Source organism: Chiloscyllium punctatum, chromosome 10 (assembly GCF_047496795.1).
Source record: "Chiloscyllium punctatum isolate Juve2018m chromosome 10, sChiPun1.3, whole genome shotgun sequence".
Lineage (NCBI taxonomy): Eukaryota > Metazoa > Chordata > Chondrichthyes > Orectolobiformes > Hemiscylliidae > Chiloscyllium > Chiloscyllium punctatum.
The window spans coordinates 112,209,542-112,229,145 of NC_092748.1; the positions used below are offsets into that span (position 1 = coordinate 112,209,542).

The 19,604-nt window shown below is 45.0% G+C and overlaps 1 protein-coding gene across 1 annotated transcript in view; it reads right to left on the minus strand.

Annotated features, from left to right (window-relative positions):
* Positions 1 to 13,983, minus strand: part of wnt10a (wingless-type MMTV integration site family, member 10a) — a 75,611-nt gene extending 61,628 nt beyond the window's left edge. The window contains exons 1-2 of the mRNA XM_072579945.1: positions 13,594 to 13,983; positions 4,575 to 4,837 (exon numbers count right to left, since the gene is read on the minus strand). Of these exons, the coding sequence (XP_072436046.1) occupies positions 4,575 to 4,837; positions 13,594 to 13,658 (328 nt within the window). The 5' untranslated portion in view covers positions 13,659 to 13,983. The remainder of the gene's footprint in view (positions 1 to 4,574; positions 4,838 to 13,593) is intronic.
* Between the last annotated feature and the right edge of the window lie 5,621 nt (positions 13,984 to 19,604).

Sequence of the window (19,604 nt, forward strand, 5' to 3'; positions counted from 1 at the left end):
CAATTTCAGCTTTTGTTTTTGGTTCTTGAGGAATGTCTTTGAGGAAGGAAGTTTATGTCCTTACTTGCTCTGTTCTACATGTGACTCCAGAGCCATGGCAACATGGGTAGGTGCCCTCTGAAATGGCCCTACAAACCACTCGGCTCAAGGGCAACTAGGGACGCTCCATAGAAGTTGGCCTTGCCTGTGATTTACCCTGAAAGTGTAAATAAAGTGGATTAACTTATTCCATAACTTTGTTATTCATTCTAAATTGGAAAAAAAAATTGTTGTGGGTAAAATGGAAATAGAGTATTTGTAAATGCAATTCAAATGTAGACTAATATCACAGGCCAGTTGCTATAAGATAACGTATCAAGCCAGCACAGACGGCAGCAGTAATCTCACAATCCAATGGTATAGGTGAGTGTGTAAACTACTTCATCCACTGCCTTTCATCATTATCTTGTTTAGTTTCTCCTACTTATCTATGACACTGTGTTGATAAAATATGCTCACTGAACATGTCGTGGGCAAATGCACCTGAAGTGCTTGTAGATCTTCTCTTCCACTGCACACACTTACTCTTTCATTCAACACATTTTCTGATTAATATTTCATGTTCATTAGGGCGAGCAGCAGTGGTTCCAGAAAGGAAAGCTGGTTTCCTTGTCAGCTCACTGCAGAGTAAAGTGCCATTTAAAGTGAGCATCTATTCTCTGATCTTGAAGACAGTAGTTGTCCCCCTCTCTGCAAGGAGCGCACAGTAATCTGCTAGCCAAAGCTCACAGTCTGGGGATATAGCTTCCATTCTGACTGCTGCAATTTTGGCTTACAAAGCTCATTTCTTTAATGGCGACTATACAGTTACCAATTCAAAAGTTGAGCAGCTCCTCTTATGAAGAGAGTTTCGGTCTCTACTCACGAGATTTAGAACAATGAGAGGAGGTCTAATGGAGGTATACAAGAAGCTAAAAGGGCATGGAGGCATGGAGTAGATGTTTCTCCTTGTGGGACAATCTTTGAAAGGTCACAGCCTTAGGATAAAACGTAGCAGATTTAAAACAGAGGTGAAAAAGAATGATTTTTCTCAGAGGCTTGTGAATCTGTGGAATTCATTATCCAGAGTGCAGTAGATGCTGGGACACTGAATAAGTTTAAGGAGGAAATAGACAGCTTTGTAATTAGTAACAGGTTGAAGGGTTATGGGGAGCGAGCAGGAAAGTGGAGTTGAGGCCGAGATAAGATCAGCCATGATAGTAAACTGGAGCAGGCTCGAGGGGCAGAATGGCCTACTCCTGCTCTGAGTTTTTATGGTTTTTTTTAGTTTTTAACTGGTGCGGTTCGGTTTGCGACTCCCATTTTGGGAGTGGGGTTCGGGAGTCCGCAGGAAGGACATCTACTGTCTTACTGGTGACTCCCAGTTGAGATCAATTCCAACACATGCCTCGAAGGGTAATTAGGGAAGGGAAATGAATGCTGGTTTTGCCTGTGGCACTTATGTGTTGCGAAGGAAGCATCGGTATTTTAAAAAAATGCTAACTCAAAGGGCTTGCGGAGTAGACTTGCCGATTGGTGCCAGGTTAGTGTGGAATTCTTGCCCTGTACAAACTCAATGCCGGGAGGGAGAGAGAGAAAATTGGCATTCCAACAAGATAAACTAAATTCAAGCTTGCCTAATAACTAATCCTACGCCTTCTTGCTCTCAGGCCTTTGATATCACTGTCAGATCTTAATCCTAATTAATTTGTGAATGCTGATATGCCTGCTCAGATAGGACCTTGTGATCAGGAACTAAAGATTTTCAAGTCAAGGCATAACTTGTCTGTGCAGCAGTACACAGTTTAAGAACAGAACGGTTGCTTTAGCTGTCAGTGTGCTCTCAGCTCTGTATCTGTGTTCAAGTCCCACTCCCAGGATTTGAGCTCCCCACTCACTGGGAGTCGAGACTACCATTGCATTGCTGTACGGAGGGAGCCATTTATCAGACAGCAAAGCAGGGCCCTGATTGCTGTTTCAGATAGACCCAAACATTCCATGTTGGGGAATTCTCCTGCTATTTGAGTCAATGTTTAAGCCTGTACCAAACAGACTGACTGATTAACTTCCCCAGGCAGCAGTGGAGGTAGGGTCACTGAATAGATTAAAGGCAAAAGTAGATACATTCTTGACTTAGAAGGGAGCCAAAAGGTTATTTTGGAGTAGGTGGGAATATGGAGTTGATTGGGTACTACTTTCCTGAATGACAAGCAGGCTTGAGGGCCAAATGGCTTGATCTTACTCCTTATTTGTATGGTCATGCAGAGGGTATAGAGTTCAAGTGATTGGTTGTGATACTCAGGTGAAAGACGAATACTTCATATTTAACATCATTTAGGAATACAGAACTTGAGCAAAAAAAACCACATTCTGTTGAAGCTGTACCGAGTACAAGATGAAAGGTTTCTATACAATGTGTCGTTTCTCAGCAACATTCATGGAATTTCACTTTCGGACTTTGGATTTCAAAACGGTGGCATATGGACATTGGCTACTTTCGTGAAAGTTTTCTTTTTAACAAAATAGGTCAGAGAAGCCTTTTGGAATGTGATTGTCAGAGACTAAGCGACTGCAAATTTCTATGACGTTAATGAATGGACATTTATACTGTTGGGTTTGCAACAGGTAGAGTAAACATGTGAGGCCAATCGATTTGTTTTCAGTTTAGAAAGGTCTGGGATGGTCAAGATTTTTATTTTAATTCAGTTCAGAAGCAAGTCTTTCAGTCCAGTTCAGAAGACAGTGGTGTAGAGTTTGGATGTCAGTTTAACTTCTCCCTTAGAAGAGCAATTCATTTCTGTTCAGAGAATAAGTTACCTCAGAAGAAGGATTTAAATTATGAAACTTCCAAACCAGGAGGTTTTACTTAGAAATTAGCAGATTATTAAAACTGATAAAGTTTAGGCCATTAGTTTTATGAATAAGCTCACAACTATAGATCTAGTGAGGATTAATTGAATTGGGTCCACAGTTAGGAATTGTCAGGAGTCAATTAAACCCCTTAAGAGTCGCAATATAGGGTTCAACCTCTCTATGACAAATGCTGTCAGAAAACAAGTTGACACTTTGTTTTGTTGTATGTTTTAGATCCTATTAACTATCTTCAGTGTTTAGACAGGTTTGGTTTATTTGTATTCTTAATTCTTTTGTGTAAAAAGAAAATCCACAGTCTCGATTGAATATGTCTCACAGACTTACGACCACATTACCTAGCTAAACCAACACAAAACTCCTCCGTACCTCCCCCTACCTCCACATCTAATCCTGAAGAAGGGCTCATGCCCGAAACGTCAATTCTCCTGCGCCTTGGATGCTGCCTGACCTGCTGCATTTTTCCAGCAACACATTTTCAGCTTTAATACCCGAAATATTGACTTCTCAACCTCCTAACACCGCCTGATTTGCTGTATTCTTCCAGCATCCTTTTATCTGCTTTGGATTCCAGCATTTTTTTGAATGTATAGAATCCCTACGGTGTGGGAACAGGCCCTTCAGCCTAACAAGTCCACACCAACCCTCCGAAGAGTAATCCACCCAGACCCATTAGTCTACATTTACCCCTGACTAATGCACCTAACCTACACATGTCTGAACACTATGGGCAATTTAGCACAGCCAATTCACCTAAACCCCACCTTTGGACTGTGGGATGAAACCAGAGCACTCAAAGAAACCCACGCATACACGGGGAGAATGTGCAAACTCCACGCAGATGGTTGCCAGAGGGTGGAATCGAACCCGGGTCCCTAGCACTGTGAGGCAGCAGTGCTAACCACTGAGTGATTGTGCCACAGCTGTGGAAAAGCATCTGAAGCTTTTCTATCTCTAAAAACTCAATATGATCTCGAAAGGCAGGTTTCATTCTGGAATTTAGCATTTCATTCGGTTGGATCCTATCACAAGCACAAATCCTTTTTTCTCAAAGAGTGATTAGGATCTAGAATGCACTACTTGAGACTGTGGTGGAGAGAGACACAATGGTAACTTTCACAGGGAGAAAAGGTGATAATGAAAAGTGAGGTTTTGGGTTGAGATGGCCTTGAAAGAGCTGGGTTAAACTTGATGGGCCAATTGGCCTCTGTCAGTGCTGTATTATTCAATTGAGATCATTGCAGTAACATTCACGTGGGCTAACCAGCAGTTGACACTAGATCAATTCATTCAGATACATTACCAGCATCTTACCACAACAAAGGGCAGCTCTGTCATTAGAAAGAGAGCTGACTGGTGGTGGTTTAACCTGAGGGTCACCACACCTCAGGCAAGGGAGAGTCAATAAGGAGAATCGTCCATAGCAACCTCAGCCAGGAACTGAACCCACGCTGCCATCCAAACAAGTGAGCTAACTGACCTCTCCACTCCCATGCATTCACCCGACCCTGAGCAAAGTAGTTAACTCTTAACTGCCCCTTAGGAAACAGCGCAGGAAACACATTCAGTTCGAGGGCAATTAGGGATGGGGACTAAATGCAGCTCATCCCCACACCCATGAAAGGATTCGCATAAACGGGAGACGGAATGGGTGAAGACTCGAACGCGGCCGTATGACTGTGTACCTCGGCTGAAGATCACACTGTCATAAGGGATCTTGTTCTTGGTCTCCAAGCTGGAGCAGTTCCACCTGTGATCCTGAAACTGGTGCTGGCACTCATGGATGGCAATCTGGATTCCCTGGATGGCGGAAGCTGTCACATCGGGATTCCTCATGCAGACTTCCAGCTGACGGCGGGTCAGGCTCGAGAGCGTGAGGCACACGGTGTTCGCAGTCAGGACGGGATCTACTGGGATCTTCAGGCCGAGGATCTCATTGGACCAAACCCTGTTGGTAGAGTGGCGAATCACAGTTAGTATTGTTGACCCGATCATTTCACCGTCCAAGTGAACACTGAGCCCAGGAGCATTCAGGACTCAAGTTGAGAGGATTCCAACACTTTCAAATCATTACATTATCTCACTGCATATTGTAATCCTTAAAGAAAAGACAGAAATGGAGTATAAGGAATTAGTTTTTAAAAATAAAACTGGCCTTTATACAGCACCCTAGAATAACCCTGAAATGCTTTATAATAAAGTATTTTGTACTTGGCAGAAGAGTAAAGGTTAAATTGCCATTGTTGTACCATGCCATACGGCTGCTCTCTCATTAGAGAGAGACGGCTGGTGGTAGTTTATCCTGAGCATCACCATGTCTCAGGCAAGGGGAGAGATTGAGAAGGAGAGTTCTTCACAGTAACCTCAGCTGGTGCAGGAATTGAACCCACGTTTTTGGCCTTAGTCTGCACTGCAACCAGCCACCCAGCTAACAGACACCACTGCTGTAAGGTAGAGTCAAGAAGCAACTGATTGGTACACAGCAAGATCCCACAAATGTGGAATGAGACCATAGAAAGACAGGGCTTGCATTGTTCACAACCACTGAATGTCTCAAAGTGCTGTCCAGCCAGTGACGTAGTTTCAAAGAGCAATCACTGTACACAAGGTAAAAACAATGACTGCAGATGCTGAAAACCAAATACTGGATTAGTGGTGCTGGAAGAGCACAGCAGTTCAGGCAGCATCCAACGAGATTTCACTGCTCGTTGGATGCTGCCTGAACTGCTGTGCTCTTCCAGCACCACTAATCCAGTAATCACTATACACAGCCTGTACACAGGAAGATCCCACAAACAGCAATGTGATAATGACCAGATCACCAGTTTGTGTGATGTTTATTGGGGATTAAATACCAACCTGAGCATGAATGAGACCATCCCCCGCTCCCATTCTTAGAAGCAATGCCATGGCCTCCACCCACCATGTACACACATACATAAACACTCGCATATGCGAACACATACACATACACTCACATATACACACACACTCACATATACACACATACATGTACACAAACACACACATATACACAAGCACGCACAAACACACATATACATAAATGTAAATGCACATGCGCATATACAAATGCACACACAAACACACATGTATACATGCGCGCACACCCATTCACACAAACATGCATCAACATACACATATACACACACATGCAAACACATTCACATAAACATGTACATGCACACAGATGTGCACATACCTATGTATGCGCACAAACACACACATACATAAACACACATATACATGTGCACATGCACACAGATGTACACATACGTGCAAATACACACGCACACATACATACACATGCACACACATGCATGCACACAGATGTACACATATGCGCGCGCACACACATACAAGCAAACACGGACTCAGAGAAATCAGATAGCTATTCGTCATCGTTGTAGCCATCCCTCAAGGTTGAGGATGACGGTTTTTGTTCTGTTGATCTATTTATGGGCTCTCAGGTGGCTTATGAGTCGAATCTTGGCTTTGAAAGTTCATCAGCATTCAGGACAAACAATTCCAGATGGCAGATCAGGCTTTGGTTGTTGCTGTCTCACTTTCCGTTTTCTTCTCTTCTGGTTCTGCCCATCTGATGGCTTCGAAAGTTGCTGTTCTTTCTCAGTTGATGGTTTGCCAGAGTTTCCTGTCCTTGGCATTGGTTTCCCAATTGCTGGTGTCGATGTTATATTTCTTTATGTTGACTTTTAAAATATCTTTGAATCTCTTCTGTCGTCCACCTCTTTTATGTTTGCCTTCTTTAAGCTGGGAGTAAAAGACTTGTTTCGGCAGATGTTCGTCTTTCATCTGAACAACATGACCACTCCATCTTAGTTGGTTTTCGATTATGTAGGCTTCAATGTTTGTTGTTTTGCTTCATTCAGTAAACTGACATTGGTTCTTTTATCTTCCCAGCTAATATTCAAGATATTTCAAAGACAATGAGTGGAGCTTTTCAAGTGCCTTCAGATGTCATCAGAATGTTGTCCAAGTTTCTGATGCGTACAGGAGCATTGGGATCACCACTGCTTTGTACACTAACATTTTGCTGTCTGGATGTCACGATCATGAAAGACTCTTGTTTGGAGATGTCCAAAAGCTGTTCCAGTGCATTTAAGATGATGTTGGATCTGGTCACCAAGGTCGACTTTGGAGGACAGGTGACTGCCAAGATACAGAAAATGATCCATGTATTCCAGAATGGTTTTGCCAAGTTGAATCAATGGTTCTATCCGACTTGTATCAGTTGGTGATGGTTGATAGATAATTGGAGTCTTCTTGGAAGTGATGGTAAGTCCAAGTTTCGTGTATGCATGGTTGAGGGCAGTCAGAATCTGTTGTAGGTGGTTTTCTGAGAGAACTGCAACACTGTTGTCATCTGTGTTTTGGAACTCAATGAGGGAACTCATCGATGTCTTGTTTTTGGACCTAATGAGGGCAAGATTGAAAAATCTGCCATCTGTTATATAGACAATTTTGATTCCTGGGGATAGGTCACCAATGATGATGTGGATGATTGTCCCAGTAAAGATAGTGAACAAAGTTGGGGCGATCACACATCCCTGTTTTACACCTGATCTGAATTGAAAAGACTCACAGTTCCTGTTGCTGACCATAACTGTGGCAAGTATGCCACCATGGAGGAGTCTCAGGATTCGTAATATACTTTTCAGGAGATCCATAGGTGGATAGGACATCCCATAGGAGTTCCCTTGATCCCATTAAAGGCTTTGGTGAGGTCGATGAATGTGATGTGCAAAGGTTGATGTTGTTCACGACATTTTTCTTGGTCGCATAGTGAAGATCATGTCGATTGTTCTCCTGTGATGATCTAACACCAGCTTGTGTCTCCAGAAGGATCTTCTTGGCTAAAGGCTTGAGCCCGTTGTTCATGACGTGGGTGAGGATCTTTCCTGCTGTTCCTAACAGGGAAATTCCAGGATAGTTTCCACATTCAGATCAATTGCCTTTCCTTTTGTAGATGGTAACGATTGCTGAGTCTCGAAAGTCTGCTGGTACATTTCCATTTATCCAGATCTTGATGAGAAGTGGATGCAGATAGTAAGGAAGCAGGTTACCTCCAATTTTGACCAGTGAGCCTGGTGTTGGTGGTGGGCAAGTTATTGGAGGGAATCCTGAGGAACAGGACGTACATGTATTTGAAATGGCAAAGTCTAATTAGGGACTTCAACATGGCTTTGTGCGTGGGAAATCATATCTCACAAACTTGATCATGTTTTCTGAAGAAGTAACAGAGAGGATTGATGAGGGCAGAGTGGTTGACATGATCTATATGGATTTCAGTAAGGCATTCAACAAGGTTCCCCATGGAAGACTGGTTAGCAAGATTAGATCTCATGGAATACAGGGAGAACGAGCCATTTGGATACAGAACTGGCTCAAAGGTAGAAGACAGAGGGTGGTGGTGGAGGGTTGTTTTTCAGACTGGAGGCCTGTGACCAGTGGAGTGCCACAAGGATTAGTGTTGGGTCCACTACTTTTCTTCTTTTATATAAATGATTTGGATGTGAGCATAAGAGGTACAGTTAGTAAGTTTGCAGATGATACTAAAATTGGAGGTGTAGTGGACAGCGAAGAGGGTTACCTCAGATTACAACAGGATCTTGATCAGATGGGCCAATGGGCTGAGAAGTGGCAGATGGAGTTTAATTCAGATAAATGCGAGCTGCTGCATTTTGGGAAAGCAAATCTTAGCAGGACTTATACACCTAATGGTAAGGTCCTAGGGAGTGTTGTTAAACAAAGACACCTTGGAGTGCAGGTTCATAGCACCCTGAAAGTAGAGTCACAAGTAGATAGGATAGTGAAGAAGGTGCTTAGTATGCTTTCCTTTATTGGTCAGAGTATTGAGTACAGGAGTTGGGAGGTCATGTTGTGGCTGTACAGGACATTGGTTAGGACACTTTGGAATATTGCATGCAATTGTGGTCTCTTTCCTATCGGAAGGATGTTGTGGAACTTGAAAGGGTTCAGAAAAGATTTACAAGGATGTTGCCAGGGTTGGAGGATTTGAGCTACAGGGAGAGGCTGAACAGGCTGGGGCTGTTTTCCCTGGAGCATCGGAGGCTGAGGGTGACCTTATAGAGATTTATAAAATCATGAGGGACATGGATAGGAAAGATAGACAATGTCTTTTTTCCCTGGAGTGGGGAAGTCCAGAACTAGAGGACATAGGTTTAGGGTGAGATATATAAGAGACCTGAGGGGCAACTTTTTCACACAGAGGGTGGTGCATGTGTGGAATGGGCTGCCAGAGGAAGTGGTGGAGGCTGGTCCAATTACAACAGTTAAAAGGCATCTGGATGGGTATATGAATAGGAAAGGTTTAGAGGGATATGGGCCAGGTGCTGGCGGTGGGACTAGATTGGGTTGGGATGTCTGGTCAGCATGGATAGGTTGGACCGAAGGGTCTCTTTCCATGCTGTACATCTCTATGGCTCTATGACTCTATGACCTCGACTGGTATTCCATTGAGTCCAGCGGCCTTGTTGTTTTTCAAGGTTTTGATAGCTTCCTTGACTGCTTTAAGTGTTGGTACTTTGCTGAGGGAGTCATCAATGGGCTTTTTGGAATGTTGTTGATCACATTCCTGTCAAATGGGGTGGTTTCATTTTGAGGATCTCCAAAGTGACCCCTCCATCTGGAATTAATGTCAGCATTGTTCTTCAGGATGATTGGACCATCTTTGCTTTTGAGAGGGGCTTGACTGTGAGTGGATGGGCCAAAAATAGTGTTAAGTGCATTGAAGAAGCCTCGAGGGTCATTGGCATCCACTAGTTGTTGAAGTTCCTGTGCTTTCTTCCTCCACCATTGGTTTTTCAGCTTTCGGGTGCCCTTCTGGACTGCAGCCTTGAATTCCTGATAGTGTTTCCTTTTGGTGGTTGATTGTTGGTCATTTTGTAAGGTGATGAAAACCACTAACTAGATAGTAACTTACACTTCGGGCATCTCCACTGGGTTTGCAGCTTTCCTGTGGAAGGAAGACGCAACGGGGAGCTCTATCTCCCAAATATTGGGGGAAATCATCTCAAACCCGCCTTCAATAAATTACAGTGTTTGATACATTCTGCCAGGATATCTCTGCAGCCCTGGCAATACACAAGACATGGACTAGAGAAAGTACAAATGGAGACAGACAGAGGCAGAGAGAGAAAGCACAAGAGAGTTAAACAGATCAGAGCATCATCAGAATTAAAACAGTTCTAATCCTAGTGACCTTGCTTCAGATGGAAAAGGGTTGCTAATTGTTTGGATCCGACTACTGGGATCTTTAATCCCAGAATTCTAATAACATGGGTTATACAGCAGATGATTAAACACATTAAAATTACCCTGTAATCATTGATGATATAATACACCATCTTAACATAATGCCATTGACTGTCATAATAATCTAACAACGGTTTAAATCCATGTATAATTCAGACCAAGGTCCTCTCTCACTCACTCAATGCCACAACGAAAGTAAAATAGCATGAATAACAAACGAAAGCTGCTGTAGAAACTCGGCAGGTTGCTCAGCATCTATGGCGAAAGAAAGTTTTGAGTCCAGTGATCCTTCTTCAGATGCTGTCAGACCTACTGAGTTTCTACAGCAACTTCCGCTTCAGTTTCAGATTTGCAGCATCTACAGTTCTTGGATCTATTGAATTAAATAAAATAACATTGTCCAATTGCCTTATCGAAGTGGGTGGAAACATTTTACTGGGGTCTACCCAGGAAAGCCTTCTTATTACTACATTCCCCAACACCAACCTCTTTACCCTCCAGATGCCCTCCTTATTATCCCCTGGGGGATAGACTGTGGAAGGGGGACTGGGGGAGAGACTGAAAGCAGGGGGACTGGGGGAGAGACTGCAAACAGGGGAACTCGGGGGATAGACTGCAGGCAGGGGGAGTGGGGGGGAAACTGCAGGCAGGGGGACTTGGGGGAGACTGAATGCAGGAGGACTGGGGGTAGACTGCAGGCAGGGGGAGTGGGGGTATAGAGTGCAGGCAGGGGGACTGGGGGGGGATACTGCAGGCAGGGGGACTGGGGGGATAGACTGTGGAAGAGGGTCAGGGGGAATAGACTGCAAGCAGGGGGACTGGGGGGATAGACTGCAGGCAGCGGGACTGGGGGGGAAGAGTGCAGGCAGGGGAACTGGGGGGGAGACTGCAGGCAGGGGCACTGGGGGGGGGGAGACTGCAGGCAGGGGAACTGGGGGGGAGACTGTGGAAGGGGGACAGGGGAATAGACTGCAAGCAGGAGGACTGGGGGGGGGAAGACTGCAGGCAGGGGGACTGGGGGGAGACTGCAGGCAGGGGACTAGGGGAATAGACTGCAGGCAGGGGGACAGAGGAGGGGGGGGGGAAGACTGCAGGCAGGGGAACTGGGGGATAGACTGCAGCATGGGAAGCTGGGAGCTGGTAAGCTGAGCTCTGAGATAGATCACCAGAAGGTCAGAATAAAAAAAACTAAAGAGCTTCAAATACTGGAAATCTGAAACAAAAAACAGAAGTTGCTGGAGAAACTCAGCAGGTCTTGGGGCATCTGCATTCTGAAGAAGGGTCACTGGACTCGAAATGTTAACTCTTTTTCATTTTCACTGCAGAAATGCTGCCAAACGTTTTGAATTTATCCCGAGTGTCACTCTGATGCCCAGCCCACAGCTGATGAACCGGGTGACTAAGGGGTTAACTCAGAAAGCCATTAACCCAGCAGCAATTCTCCACTGCAGGGAGATTGCAATTTTTAATGACAGATGAATTTGGGGAAAGTTACATGACAGTGGGATATGGCAGGCAGGTGGAGGTGAGGGGTGGGTGTGTTTCTGCTGGACTCTGGGCTGAGGATTGGAAATCAGGGGTAAACATTACCCTGAAGATGTTTTTGGACACACTGCTTTTGTGATTTCATTCACACGTTTCCAACGTTGGTTGGTTGTAAAACAGGAAAGAGGGGCGGAAGAATTGAGGGGAACTCCAAAGGAATGCCTTCACCTTAAACATCCACTCAGTTCACCCGGAGACGGGCGGAATGAAGAAAGAGGAAGAAGCCGCGCTAATTAGCCAATGTAAAAGGGTGCACGGTTTAAGAGGAGCCGCTGTTTACCCTCCACCTAACACACCCAAAAACTGGGTCACATAATGTCTTAGTGAGGATCTGAAACCCGGGATATTGGTTAATGTAGAATTCACAGAGCAGGATGGAGTGGAGAAGTTTATCTCAGGGTATCCCCAGAGTGAGGGGGTTAGGTGGGAGGGTCAATATGAAGAGTTCTCACCCCCACCCCTGAGAGACAAAGCTAGTGCCTGAAGGTATTGTACCTCTACGTGGGTCAGTAAGGGCTGGCTAGCATAGACATTAGGGGCCGAGCGGACTGCGTTTATCCACGCGTAGCGTGGACCACATGGTCAAAGGAGGACACCCTAGTCACATGGTCAAAGAGGGACTCTCTGGTCACATGGTCAAAGGAGGGCACCCCAGTCACATGGTCAAAGAGGGACACTCCGGTCACATGGTCAAAGGAGGGCACCCCAGTCACATGGTCAAAGGGGGACACCCCAGTTACATGGTCAAAGGGTCGCTCCGGTCACATGGTCAAAGGGGAGCTCCCAGTCACATGATCAAAGAGGGACACTCTGGTCACATGGTCAAAGGAGGACACCCCAGTCACATGGTCAAAGAGGGACACTCTGGTCACATGGTCAAAGGAGGACACCCCAGTCACATGGTCAAAGAGGGAGTGTCAGACTGTCGGGGGTTCCTCGTGTCTGGTGAAGGGCCCCCGGGTGACCAAGTGTCTCTGCTCCTGTTAAACCAAGAGGCGGGGAGGGGAGGGTGGAGTAAATATCCAGCCTCGGGCTCTGGGGGTCCCTGAGATCCGGGTTATTACACCTCTGCCCGCCCAACCTGAGTCTGCACTGCACAGCTGAAGCCTCAGAAACTGTCAGTCAACAAAATAAAGCCTCTTCCTCATCAAACCCAATCTGTATTAGAACCCAAGAAATTGCTGGAGGAACTCAGCAAAGTCTGGCAGCATCTGTGCAGAGAGAGAGAAACAGAGTTAACATTTCTTCCAGTGACCCTTCTTCCCAACTGGACTGAAGAAGCGTTAACTCTGTTTCTCTCTCTCTCTCTCTCTCCACGGATGCTGCCAGACCTCCTGAGTTCCTACAATATTCTCTGTATATGTTTCAGAATTCCAGCATCCACAGTTCTTTACTTCATTAAATGTGACCACCCCAGCAGTGACACTAAACTGGGGGCAAAATAGGATTATTGGGGGGAATCCACTTCTATGATAAGAGAATTTAAGTCTGAGTAAGTCTAACGTCAACTTCGATGCTGCCTGACTCGAGTTTCTCCTTGCATAAATTTTGGGAGCTAGTTTTTCCCAATAATTTTACAAATATTCTGCAGTTAGTGGAAAATTATCATCAGACATGAACTATTGTTAACTGCAGTATTTATTCAAAAAGTAAATTGGGAAAAAAAACGAGACCCTTAATTCACATGAAATCCAAGAAAAGCAAAAGCTCATAATGAAGGAGAAATTGAATGAACTACATTAAAGGTTACATCCCAGGGCATTCTAACACAGCGTTTCCCAAGGGGCCAAGTCTCCGTTGATTAACGAACGCGGAGGTCCCGGGACGGTGCGATTTTCCGCTTACCTGTGTAGACAGAAGGTAAAGGAGAGGAGAGCGATGGCAGAGGGAGAGACGGACAGTGCCAACATCTTCAGCAGCTCAGGCTGGGAAACACAGTGCCAACTGCCAGGTACACTCAGACACAATTCCCTCCAAACCGAGCCCAGTTCATTTCCTATTAGCCCCCCTCCCCCCTCCCCCCCTCTTCACTCCTGGCTGGGGGCAATAGTTCTCTCCCTCCTTTTCCTCAGGCTGAATATCCCCTTCAAGTTCTCAATGTCTCTTTTGACACAGTTCTCTGTGAACCTCAAGTGGGTTCACTGTCCTCTCTCTGTCACTCACTGCTGACTGTCACCAAGTCTCCACTGACAGTCCCCTCTCTCTGGGTCTCGACTCCTGTTATGAGTTGTGAAGTCTCCTTCAGCTGGAACACACTGTATAATAAAGTCAGCCCTGAGATACCGGCCCACTTCCACACGTCACTGCATTCAGTTGCAAAGCAGTAACCGCCCCAAACAATATCAGACGATCAGGTTCACGCACACACACACAGAGGGTGGGAGAGACAGTAATAGAGAGAGGGAGAGCGACACACAGTTATTGGGTCATACCCACTGGCGAGAGAAATCAATTTACAGCAGGAGGAAGATTGAGGAGAGAAAGTGACCAATGGAGAGGGTCAAAGAGAGAGATCTGAAACACACAGGGAGAGACAGTCTCTCACAAACACAGCGACACACACACACATAGATAGACACACACACACACACACAGACAGTCTCTCTCTCTTTCACACACACACAGTCACACACAAAGGGAATGACAGTCTCATACACAATGACGGACTGCAGATGCGGGAGATCAGATTCGGGGAGAGTGGTGCTGGAAAAGTACAACAGGTCAGGTAGCGTGAGGAGCAGGAGAATCCCGAAACGTTGATTCACTCTAGACTCACACACAACGGCACAGAGTAGGAGAGCTAGTCTCACACACACACCCTCACACGTGCAAAGGGAGACACAGTCTCACACACACACTGACACAGAGAGGGAGAAACAGTCTCACACACACACACACAATGATACACAAGGGGAGAGACAGTCTCACACATACTCACCCCCTGACACACACAAGTAAAGACAGTCTCTCACACACACACACCCTGACATACAGGAAGAGACAGTCACACACACACAGTGACACATACACAGGGAGAGTCAGTGTCTCATACACACACACACACACACACAGGGAAAGACAATCTCGCACACACTCAGTGACACACACAGGTAGAGACATTCCCACACACATACCCTGACACACACAGGGAGAGACAGTCTCATAAAAACAGTGACACACTATTCTGGTTTCCCTGCTATAGGAACGCAGTTGTGAAATATGAAAGAATGCACAAAAGATTTACAAGGATGTTGCCAGGGATGGAGGGTTTGAGCTACAGGGAGAGGTTGAATAGGCTGATGCTGTTTTCCCTGGAGTGTCAGAGGCTGAGGGGTGACCTTATAGAGGTTTATAAAATCATGAGGGGCATGGGCAGGTAAATAGCCAAGGTCTTTTCCCTGGGGTGGGGCAGTCTAACACTAGCAGGCATAGTTTAAGGTGAGAGGGAAAGATTTAAAAGAGATTAAGAGGCAACTTTTTTTCACACAGAGGGTGGTACATGTATGGAATGAGTTGCCAGAGGAAGTGGCGGAGGCTGGTACAAATACAGCATTTAAAAGGTATCTAGATGGGTATATGAATAGGAAGGGTTTAAAGGGATATGGACCAAGTGCTTGCAAATGGGATGAGCTTAATTCAGAATATCTGTTTGGCATGGACGAGTTGGACCGAAGGGTCTATTTCTGTGCTGTATATCTCAATGACTCTATGCATTTAATAACTGGAGTGACCGTTTCAATAAACCAAAAGCAGTCCTATTCACCAATCAGATACATCAAAACTTCCCAATTCACAAAAGATGCCAAAATGCCAAAAAAAGGTTTACCAAAGCATCAATCTTCACCAAAATAGCCTGATTCAATAGATAAAAAGTGAATGAACTGCAGATGCTGTAAATCAGGAACAAAAACCGAAGTCACTGGAAAATCTCAGCAGGTTTGTTAACATCTGTGAAGTGAAATCAGAGTTAACACTTCAGGTCCAGTTCTGAGGAAGGGCCACTGGACCCAAAACATTAATTCTGATTTCTCGTCACGGCTGCAACCAAACCTGCTGAGATTGTCCAGCAACTTCTGTTTTTGTTTCTGATTCAACAGATGACCGGTTACAGCAAAACATCTCAATTTCCCAAAACAACTCAATTAACCAAAGACATCTCAATTAACAAAAAACATCCTGATTGACCACATACCAATTAACAAAAATATCCCAATTAACCAAATATAGCCCAATTAACCAAATACAGCCCAATTAACCAAATACGCTCAATTACCCCAAAAAAACCAGTAAACAAAAACATCCCAATTAACCAAAAAAAAGGAGTCATACAAACATTCCAATGCACAAACTTTTCCAATCATTAAAAGTGAGGCACCAAAATATCAAACCTAACTTAAAAAGTATCAACCAAATCGCCCAAATAATCAAAACAGCCAATTAACCACAGCATCACAACTGATCAAAAATGATCCACCAAAACAGCCCCCCCAAGGATGGGCTCTCAACCCCCTGCTGTACTCCTTGTACACCCATGACTGTGTAGCCAAATTCTGAATGAATGCCAACGATAAGTTTGCAGGTGGCACCACCGTGATAGGACAGATATTAAATAATGACGATTCAGAATGCAGAAAGAAGATAGAGGGCTTGATGACGTGGCACCATGATAAAAACCTCTCTCTCTCTCTCTCTCTCTCTCTCAATGTCAGCAAAACAAAGAACTGATCATTATCTTCAGTAGGAAATGATATGGAGGTGTTGGTATTAGACTGGGGTGGACAAAGTCAAAAATCACATGACGCCAGGTCATGGTCCAACAGGTTTATTTGAAACGGCAAGCTTTCAGAGCCCTTGCTCCTTCCACAGGTTGCTAGCTGATTTGTGTCTTGTGATTTTTGACTTCAGAAAGAAAGGAGGAGAACAGGCCTCCACCTACACCAAAGGTGCTGAGGTTGAGAGGGTTGAGCGCATCAAGTTCCAGGAAGTGACGATAACTGACAACCCGTCCTAGACTTCCTGTGTAGATGGGATGGGTCAAGAAGGCACAACAATGCCTTTTCTTCCTCAGGCTGTCTGGGAAAGTTGGCATGTCCATAAGGACCCTCACCAACTTTTGTGGACTGCATTTCTGGAGGAAGATCACAATTTCCAGGCCGCTGAACGTTTCTACAAGAGGTCAAAAGGTCACGAAATAGAGCTGAAGCCAAAAAAAACCCATAGGTCCCCTACAGTGTGAAAACAGGCCATTCGGCCCAAAAGGTCCACACCAAACCTCTGGGGCGGCACGGTGGCACAGTGGTTAGCACTGCTGCCGCACAGCGCCAGAAACCTGGGTTCAATTCCCACCTCAGGTGATTCTCTGTAAGGAGTTTGCACATTCTCCCCGTGTCTGCGTGGGTTTCCGCCGGGTGCTCTGGTTTCCTCCCACAATCCAAAAAATGTGCAGGTTAGGTGGACTGGCCATGCTAAATTGCCCATAGGGTTAGTTGAAGGGGTAAATGTAGGGGAATGGATCTGGGTGGGTTGCGCTTTGGCGGGTCGGTGTGGACTTGTTGGGCTGAAGGGCCTGTTTCCACACTGTAAGTAATCAAAAGTATCCCACCCAGACCCATTCCCTTACTACTCTACATTTACCCCTGTATAATGCAACTCACCTATACATCCTTGATGGGTGGCACGATGGCTCAGTGGTTAGCACTGCTGCCTCACAGCACCAGGGTCCCAGGTTCGATTCCAGCCTTGAGTGACTGTCTGTGTTTGCACATTCTCCCCGTGTCTGCATGGGTTTCCACTGGGTGCTCTGGTTTCCTCCCACAGTCCAAAGATGTGCAGGTCAGGTGAATTGGCCGTGCTAAATTGCCCATAGCGTTAGCTGCATTAGTCAGAGGGAAATGGGACTGGGTGGGTTACTCTTCGGAGGGTTGGTGCGAACTTGTTGGGCCAAAGGGCCTGTTTCCACGCTGTAGGGAATCTAATCCTTGAACATTATGGGCAATTTAGTATGACCAATTCACCTAACCTGCACATCTTTGGACCGTGGGAAGAAACCAGAGCACCCAGAGGAAACACACGTAGACAAAGGGAGAATGTAAAAACTTCACACAGACAATCACCCAAGGTGGAATCAAACACAGGTCCCTGGTGCTGTAAGGAAGCAGTGCTAACTATCAAGCCACAATGCCATCCAGTGCCTCAAAAAGTGCTTCAAAGTTGTGATTTGTTTTGGTGCAAAGTTAGCTCCTCAGTATAAACTTTTATTTCAATAAGTATGATCTGAAATAGCTATCATCAGACCGGGTCACATAGAAATAATGGGAGAGTATTAGGAAGGAATCATTCAGTGTTAATTTACAAAGTAGAGACAGAAGTCTCCAACCATTGGGAAAAGAATGTCACTTCAGCTAAATCTGATTTATTTGTAATCAAAAACAAACCAACACAGGCTGACACCGATTGATCAGGCATTGAAGTCATTCATTATTGGTTACCTTCTGTCTCGATATACTTGACTAACAATGTTCAAGTTCCAAGGTGAAAATATCACCAACAATCTGTCCCAGTACATCCTTGTCGTCGCTACAGTCAAGAAAGCACACCAACGCCTCTACTTCGTCAGGAGGCTAAGGAAATTCAGCATGTCCACAATGACTCTTACCAATTTTTATAGATACAGCATGGAAAGCATCTTATCCAGATGCATCACAGCTTGATATGGCAACTGCTCTGCCCGAGACTACAAGAAACTACAGAGAGCTATGAACACAATCCAGGCCATCATTCAAACCAATCTTCCATCCATTGACTTCATCTACATGTCCCACTGCCTCAGGAAAGCAGCCAACATCATCAAAGACCCCTCCCACCCCGGTTATACTCTCTTCCACCCTCTTCCTTCGTGCAGAAGATACAAAAGTTTGAAAACACGTACCAACAGATTCAAGAACAGCTCATTCCTTGCTGTGATCAGATTTATGAACTGACCTCTCATATTTAATGGAGTTGATCTTTTTCTGCACCTTCTCTGTAGCTGTAACACTACATTCTGCATTCTTTTCTATTTCCCTGATGTACTTATGTAAGGTATGATTTATCTGGTTAGCATGAAAACCAGTACTTTTCACTGTATCTCAGTGCAGATGACAATAATAAATCAATGTCAGAGACTGAATGATTTTGGAACACACTCCTATCATTGTTCACCAAGCTTCCTGATGCCTCGTTGTCCTCACTGAGTCATTATCAGTTCACTATCCTCACACAAGGCCATTGCTTTCCCATAATAATCTGTAAGAGATTTTCAGAAGCGACTTGTGGAAGTTTGCACTATACTTTCTGGACTCAGGGAAAGGATCAGTCAGCATTTAGTATCTGAAATATCTGATAGTAACATTCTATTTGGCAGCAGCAGTAGATACAACCTGTCCTGGACCATCCACATCGTTGCGATCGTCAAGGAGGCACAACAATGCCTCTTCTTCCTCAGGAGGCTAAGGAAATTCAGCATGTCTATAAGGACCCTCACTAACTTCCACGGATGCACCATAGAAAATCTTCTGTCCAGATGCACCACAGCTTGGTCAGTCAACTGCTCTGCCCAGGACCGAAACAAACTACAGAAAGTTGTGAACACAGCATAGACCATCACACAAACCAACCTTCCATCCATGGATTCCATCCACACTTCTAGTTGCCACGAAAACACTGCCAATATCATTCAAGACCCCTCCCACTTGTTATAATCTCTTCCAGCCTCTTCCATCAAGCAGAAGATGCAGAAGCTTAAACACACGCACCAACAGGTTCAAGAACAGCTTCTTAACCTGCTGTTATTAGACTGCCGAATGGGTCTCTCTATT